This window comes from Priapulus caudatus, unplaced genomic scaffold (assembly GCF_000485595.1).
Source record: "Priapulus caudatus unplaced genomic scaffold, Priapulus_caudatus-5.0.1 Scaffold390, whole genome shotgun sequence".
Classification (NCBI taxonomy): Eukaryota; Metazoa; Priapulida; class Priapulimorpha; order Priapulimorphida; family Priapulidae; genus Priapulus; species Priapulus caudatus.
The window spans coordinates 131,605-139,611 of record NW_014577451.1 but is presented as its reverse complement, the minus strand read 5'-3'; the positions used below and the strand labels follow the sequence as shown (position 1 = coordinate 139,611).

Genomic DNA, 8,007 nt, shown 5'->3' with positions numbered 1-8,007 from the left:
TCCTAACGCGCTAACCGCTAACGCTAACCCTAAACCCTAACCTACCCTAACACCCTAACCCTAACCCTGAATCCTGAAACCCTAATCCTAACACTAGTGGCTGCCACATTTGGCGGTACTGGTCCCTCGATCGCCGTCGGGGGATATGCATTCCCGTAAGTAACGCTGGCACCCGGCACTTGCGCCAGTCCACACGCAGCACAAACGCGCAGCGCAGCGATCACACGCGCGGCGTGGGCGCGAGCGACTACTACAGCTCGAGCCAGGCAGACAGAGAAACAGAAGAAATATATATATACGGTAGTAGGTCTCGTGGGGGATACAGTGATCCGATAGATGGTGGCTTAATTCGAAAGCGGCGAACTCGCATCTTTTTACTGGAGGCGGCCAGCCAATCCAATGGTATATCAGTTACCTAATTAGCTCCTTTCTTGCGCTATATAATATATACAGCACAGCACCAACAGCACATATATATATATATATATATTACGTATATATATATATTAATAATATATATATATATATATATATATATATAGTACTCGACTTTCGTCTCTGGCCTTTTTGCTCCACTTACCTTACTCCACTCTCGCGATAGTTTTCGTCAGCGGCAAACTCGCCTCGCGCGAGTGAAAAGTTTGCCAGCCAATGGCCGTGGTTTCAGCAGAAACTTTTTCACTCCCCAATGCGAACAAAATTTGAAATTTACGCGCTATAGATTACACGTGCACAACGTGCGTGCAATCATACCCGCGGTGCGCTGGCTCGCGCCCCGGAGCCTCGCGCGTGTGTATTAGTTGTTGTTTGTGTCAGTGTAAAAAACGGCGTATTATAGCCGTATGATCGACATTTTTGTGAACTTTGGGGATGAAAAAGTTGAGGCTGAAAACTCAGCGCCATTTGTCTGTCTAAACTTTTCAACGGGTGCACCCGTGGCCGTGGCGGCGATACTATCCGCGAGAGGGGGAGGAAAATACTACTGAAGGGGATAGGGAGTGAGAAGGAGAAATGAGGATTGACGGGGGAGGGGAGGAATGCACACGCGATTCCCGTAGCGCAGTTACACGCCAGATAAAACGCACGTAACGGCACAGAACGGAGCACACACACAGACACGGATGCAACAAATTCCTTCTATATAGTTACTTCTCTTGGCCTTATTGGTCACCCTCTCCCTCTCGCCCGTGACTCCACTTCTCTCTCTCTCTCATCTCGTGTCTCTCTCTCTCTCCCGTCCTCTCTCTCTTTCACGAGGGCAGGTCGCTCTCTCTCTCACGAGCTCTGCTCTCTCGCAATGATTTCTCTTTCACGCACAGCACGCAACGCACAGGCAAGGCGCACGCACGGCACGCACACACGCACACACACGCACACCATATACACACTTTCTCGGCTCTCTCTTTCTGCACTCTCGTGTGTGTGTGTAAATATATACTCTCTCTCGGCAATATTTCTCTTTACCTCACGCACGGCAGCACGCAGGCACGGACGCTGGGCACACCGCATCACGCACACAACGCAGCGCACCAGCATTGCCATATCATAATAGCACACTCTCTCGCTCTCGCTCGATCTTCTCTCTCTCTCCTCTCGTCTCTCTCTTCTCTCTCTCTCTCTATCTCTTCTTCTCTTCGTATTCTGGCTCTCTCTCCCCGCGCGTCTCTCTCTGTCTCTCTCTCTCTCGTCTCTAGCTAATTTCTATCAGAGCTCTTTCTTGGCACCTATATAATATAATAATATATATATATATCCATATATATCAGGAGTCTATCAATATTGATCAATATTGATATTATATATCAATATTATATATCATATATCATATATTATATATCATATATATCAATATTATATATCATATGATATATATATCAAGATTGAGGAGTCTATCAATATTGATAGACTCCTGTATATATGTATATATATATATGTACTCGCTTTTTTCCTCCGTCTTTTTGCTCAAGCTTGCCTTACTCCCCTCGTCGCGGATTAGTTTCGTCACGCATCGCTCGCGGCAGTGAAAGTTTGCACAGCTACAAACTTTTCAGCTCCACGAAGGCACAAAATCTGAATTTAACGGCCCTATCATACACGCGGCACGCGTGCATGCCAACCATATCGCCGCCGTGTTCGCGCATTCGTCGCCAGCGTGTGTAGTGTGTTTGGTTGTCAGTGTAAAAACGCGTATTATAGCCGTATATCGATATTTTGTGCTTTTGGGGGATGAAAATTGAACCATTTGTCTGGCTAACTTTTCACCGTGCAACTCGTGCCGTGGGCGATACCTATCGCGCGAGAGGGAGACGCGGAAATTACTGAGGAAGGGAGTGAAAGGGGAGGAGGAAGGAAAGAGGAGAGAAATAAGGGAGGGACGTGCGGGAGGGAGGAATGCAGAGGAGATCGCACCGGCATGCGCAGTTACACCGCGCCAGAATAAACGGGCACTAACGGCACATGAACGGCACAGGACACCACAGACACGGATGACACAAATTCCTTCTATATAGTTACTTCTCTTACACTTATCGGTCACTCTCATTCTCTCTTCTCCTCTCATCTCTCTCTTCTCTACTCCTCTCTCTCTCTCGTCTCTCTCTCTCCTTCTCTCTCCCTCTCTCTGCTTCTTCTCTTCACTCCTCGTCCTCTCTCTCTCTCTTCTCTCTCTTCTCCTCTCTCTCCTCCTCCTCTCTCTCTCCTCTGGCTCGGCCCTCTCTCTGTTGTTCCTACTCTCTGCCGCGACTCTCTCTTCTCATCCGCTCAGTCGTCCTCTCGCTCTCGTCTCTCTCTCTCTGCTCTCTCTCAACTCTGCGCTCCGGTCTCTCTGCTCTCTGCTCTCATCCTCTCTCCCTCTCCTCTCCTCTCTCCTCTCTCTCTACTCTCTCGTCTCGGTCATCTCTCTCCTCGCCTCTCCCTTCGATCTCTCACCTCACGTCCTCCTCTCTCTCTATATATAAGATACTTATGATAATTGGACATTTTTTTGTACGATAATAATTTATATCTATATATGCGGACGTACTCACATGAAGAAGTCATCAAAAGCAAGATTGTATCAGAAATAATCAATTTAATTATCACCAGATATATCATATAACTCACTACTTAAATATGTTACAGACTTACTAACAAGAAATTATCCATACCAATTCCAATTTCGTTGAGAGTCGTAACTAATAAATCACATTGACAGTGTGATATATTGAACTAGTTACTAGTATGATTCATATATGAATAATATTACAATAATATTAGGTACACAGTATGAGCCATAGGTAAACCATGGTATAAAAAGCCCAATTATAGCTACAGCAAGGAAAGATTAAGAGAGTAATAATAACTTCGTCACAGAAGAAAGAAATTTGGTTAACATACTGAGGAATGTCAATGTTTGAATGCATCAGATCAGGAGTCTATCAATATTGATCGTATCAATATCGTATGAAAATTGATCGTATCAATATTGAGTCGTATCAATATTGATAGACTCCTGATCAGATGGGGAATGAATTCTATGCTTGACAGTGTAGAGCTGCATAACTTAACAAATGTAAAATTTACATTGGTCCAACACATAAGACGATCCCATATATGATCCCCAAAAATAATATATAAGTGTATATTAATTCGTGTATATATATATATATATACGAGAACAATGTCGAATGGCGAATTTCACAACCTGTAGACACTAAGTCATAAAACTGCAGGCCTTCTATTATATGGATGCAGACAAAGTTTGCTTAGGCCAACAACAATATACAGGCACAGATCATTGCCTATCAGAGCCCAACTCTATCACTGGAACTCCTGTCTGCTTACAATCATGAGGTGCACAACCTCCATATACTGAATGGTATTGTCCATTTAGCGATTAAAAAGGACATTTTCCTTCTACAAAAAAAAACACCGAAGCTAAATTTTAATGAAATTCTTAACGTTTAAAGGTGCAACTACAGACTACAACAGTGTATAACAACAATACAAAAGCCCCAACATGCGTTCTACAATATACATGTATTCAAGCAAAATGATAGTGTACGGGGTTGGGGGGCTCTAGTGCCAGTGAAACTGTTGCACATCTCACAAACCACCAGTGCTACGTGGACGTTTTGTTACATTTTTGTGCGTGGTGAGAAGGAATGTACACTGCACTGGTTTAGTTTCGCGAAACCCATACAGACAGCATGAATACAAAGTTTCAGTGCGCAAAGACCGCTTTTTGACATTTAAAAAAAAAGACATCACAGATTCTCACAACCGTTGTTTTATATAGAAAACCCTATAGGTAACCAGGTAAACCACAACCAGATAATTATAATCTCTCCCTAAACAACCACCAGGTAGAGCTGTGAGAAACACGCACTTTTGCCGCGTGAATATCGTACACATCACACTCTGTCTGCCTTCAAATCTGACATCTGGTCTCCCTTGCCATCCTTATCCTTAGATTTCCTGTGAAACCATCCTCGGAAAACGCTCTTGTGTTTTTTCTTGTCACCCTCGACAGAACTCTCTAGGGAAACACTTGAGACTGGACGTTCAGTTGTTGCATATCTATCGACGTCGCCTTGTCGTGGAGGAGCGCCACCTACTGGAAGTGTTGACGATCGCCATTGCGGCTTAGATGTGTCCTAAAAGTAGGAAAGACAGGAAGTTAATAGACATGAAAACTGCTCGCACTATTACTACTGGCAACATTATTTACACACACCATTGCTTCTATCTCTTACTAACTGCATAATATAGCTACACACAAAAGACATGGCTAAATCGTTTAGAACCTTCATGCTTTTGCTCGATTAAACTTTTTAAAATTTAAATTTAAAATGCTTAACATTTTATTTTCAAGTTGCTCAATTTATCTCAAAGGTGATTGCTTTCTACTCTAAATGAGTGAATTATGAGATTTGAGGGTCAAACGAAAAACCACTCTCACCTGAACAGTGTGGTCGCGGTCTCCATTGACAGCACCTTCATATCCCGGAGGCGGCGGCACTACTGTAGAAGAAACAGCAAGCAAGACACGGATTATTAGCATTTACAGTGTCTCTCCATCTCTTCATTAACAAGTTAGTCTTTCTCTCCTCTCCATGCCAGTCTCTCTCCCTTCTCCCTAGTGGCACAGTCTTCACCCCACCTCCCCCCCCTTCTTCTCGCCATATAAGTATTTACAGTACTTCTCTTCATCCCCCTCTCCCTATTCATCTCATGTCTCTCTCTCCCCCCTCCCTCTCTCCCCACCTCTCATGTGCCTGTAGACGCGCGCACACACACACGCACGCACGCACGTACGCACGCACGCACGCACATAATGAAAACCTCGAATTATTTACTCCTGATATACGTAAACGTAGATCATCACCAGAAACACGTTAATTCACGTCATCATTCAAAGTAGATTTCACTGAACATAAAGATAAGCACGCGGAATATGCGAAATACGATAACCACGAAATGCTTCACACAATACACATGCTCTACTAAACCAAAACAAGTACAGGCACGGAACAAGCAACAGGCTACCATATACGAAGCACAACACAAAACCAGGCATCAGCAACACGTAATAACACCAATAGCATACGAACCCGTATTGCTGTCTGGCCATTCGTCATCCTCGTAGCCCTTTGGAGGGGCTGGAGGTGGGAGATTTGGTGGGAGGGGCGGGGGAACTGCAGCAAAAAACAGACGTGCAGCAGGCAATTAGCACGTGCACTCGCATACAGACATGCAAAGCAAAAATGTGGCGAAATCGAAGCTACGACACCGAAAACCAGGGCTGAAGACATAGCCTTGTGATTGTGATCGTAGTTCTACCGGTGTAGACCCTTTGTACCAGCTACAGGACTTCACTCCCTGTAGCCGCCGCGAAGGGCTTACACCGGTAGAGCTAGGAGAGGAAGAGCGTCGTAGATACGATGACGTCACTCACTATAGCAGAGGTGCTCCCTAGCTCTACCGGTGTAGCCCCCTTCGCTCCTGCTACAGAAATTTACTCCCTGCTACACCGGCTAGACTTACAGAGGCTACGCCGGTAGAGCTATCGTGATCGGAGCCCAACCACTTCTAACATTACTCCATGCTCGAGAAGTGTCAAGCTCACACTACGTTTGTTCGCTCTTACAAACGAACAAGAGCGAAAAAACGTAGCTGCAGCCACATTCGCCTAATATTGGGAAAGGTGCGTGACCACTAGCACTAGCATGGCTAAACTGTGTGCTTGCACGCTGTATGCCCAACTATACGACTCCTACTTACCACCGAACTCAACCACAAGATATCTATAAGCATTGCAAAAACAACAGCCACAGTAATTTCACACGAAGGTTTCGAAACGCCTACAACGGGATAACATCATTAGCACCATGTGAATCAGGAGTAGATAATAGAGAACTACCCCCCCCACTTATTCCCTATTATCTACTTCTGATGCGAATGTAAGACAACCTCAACCATTACACCATCTAGCAAACAAGTCACTGGAAATAATTACGTGACAATACTGCTGAAGCGAACCATTCACCAACTACCACCTCATGCACCCAAGATGACAAGACCAGTGAAATCGGACCTAACTTTTACGTTATAAGCTGCAGCTATTTCCAGATGTAGGAAAGCACAGGTTATACAAACTTTAGGGCCAATTTTACTGGTCTATAATATGGTCTGCAAGAAAGATGCATGTATACAAGCAGGACCAAGGCATTCTAACATAATATATATATATGTATATACAATCAAACCTGCATATAACAGCCACTTGGGAAATGCAACAATCCTCTTAATGGTCACATGGCTGTTCTACAGAGGTCGTTTCACCGTACGACTGTCACCCCAGAGAACCCCCAACAGTAGCCATTATCGACACGTGGCCTTTCTACAGAGGTGGCTGCTATTGCAGGGATGACCGTGTATACGTTATACAGGTATAATATCAGACGACGAAGCGAGCGGACGTCGACGCCACGTGACGACTTACTTTCAGGTCGCGACGATCGTCGCCCAGGCGAGATCTGGGGATGAAGAAAGAGGGTGATAAAGAGAGGAGAGAGAGAGAGAGAGCAGCAGAGAGAGAGAGAGAGAGAGAGAGATAGAGGAGAGGGGTCAAGAGAGAAAGAGGGGTAGAGAAGGGGAAGAGAGAGAGAGAGAAGAGAGAGAGCAGAGGAGCGAGAGAAGAGAGAGAATAGACGTGAAGAGAGAGAGAAGAGGACGAGAGAGAGAGAGAGAGAGAGAAAGAGATAGAGTGAGAGGGATGAGAGAGAAAAGTAGGGGTGAGAGGAGGAGCAAGAGAAGACAGGAGAGAGAGAGAGAGAGAGAGAGAGAGATAGAGTGAGAGAGAGAGAGAGAGTTGAGAGACGAGAAGAACAGAGATAGGAGTGAATGAGGGATGAGAGAGAAAGAGGGGTGAGAGAGAGAGAGAGAGAGAGAGAGAGAGCAGGAGAGAGAGAGAGAGAGAGAGAGAGAAGAGAGAGAGAGATAGAGTGAGAGGGGTGAGAGAGAAAAGCAGGGGTGAGAGAGGGAGAGAGAGAGAGAGAGAGAGAGAGAGAGAGAGAGAGAGCGAGAGAGAAGGAAGATAGAGTGAAGAGAGAGAGAGAGAGAGAGAAGCAGAGAGAGAGAGCGTGAGAGGATGAGAGAAAAGAGGGGTGAGAGAGAGAGAGATAGAGTGACGAGGGTGAGAGAGAAAGAAGGGGTTGAGAGGAGGGAGAGAGAGAGAGAAGAGAGAGAGAGAGGAGAGAGAGACGAGGAGAGAAGAAAGAGAGAGTGAGAGAGAGAAGAGAGAGAAGATAGAGAGGAGAAGCCGAGACGAGAGAGAAGAGACGAGACGAGAGAAGAGAGAGAGAGAGACGAGAGAGACAGAGATGAGAGAGTAGAGAGAGAGGAGGAGAGCAGAGAGACGAGCATGAGACCGAGAGAGAGAGAGAGAAGAGAGAGAGGAGAGAGAGAAGAGAGAAGAGAGAGAGAGAGATGAGCAGACGAGAGAGGAGATGACGAAGAGAGGAGAAG

At 45.4% G+C, this 8,007-nt stretch overlaps 1 protein-coding gene across 2 annotated transcripts in view; it reads right to left on the bottom strand.

Annotated features, from left to right (window-relative positions):
• Positions 1 to 3,050: 3,050 nt before the first annotated feature.
• Positions 3,051 to 8,007, bottom strand: part of LOC106809842 (formin-like protein 20) — a 5,777-nt gene continuing 820 nt past the window's right edge. The window contains exons 2-5 of one of the 2 annotated variants that reach the window (XM_014813069.1): positions 6,983 to 7,005; positions 5,592 to 5,675; positions 4,940 to 5,001; positions 3,051 to 4,634 (exon numbers count right to left, since the gene is read on the bottom strand). In XM_014813069.1, coding sequence (XP_014668555.1) covers positions 4,392 to 4,634; positions 4,940 to 5,001; positions 5,592 to 5,675; positions 6,983 to 7,005 — 412 coding nt within the window. In that variant the 3' untranslated portion in view covers positions 3,051 to 4,391. The remainder of the gene's footprint in view (positions 4,635 to 4,939; positions 5,002 to 5,591; positions 5,676 to 6,982; positions 7,006 to 8,007) is intronic. The other variant, XM_014813070.1, reaches the window with a different exon arrangement.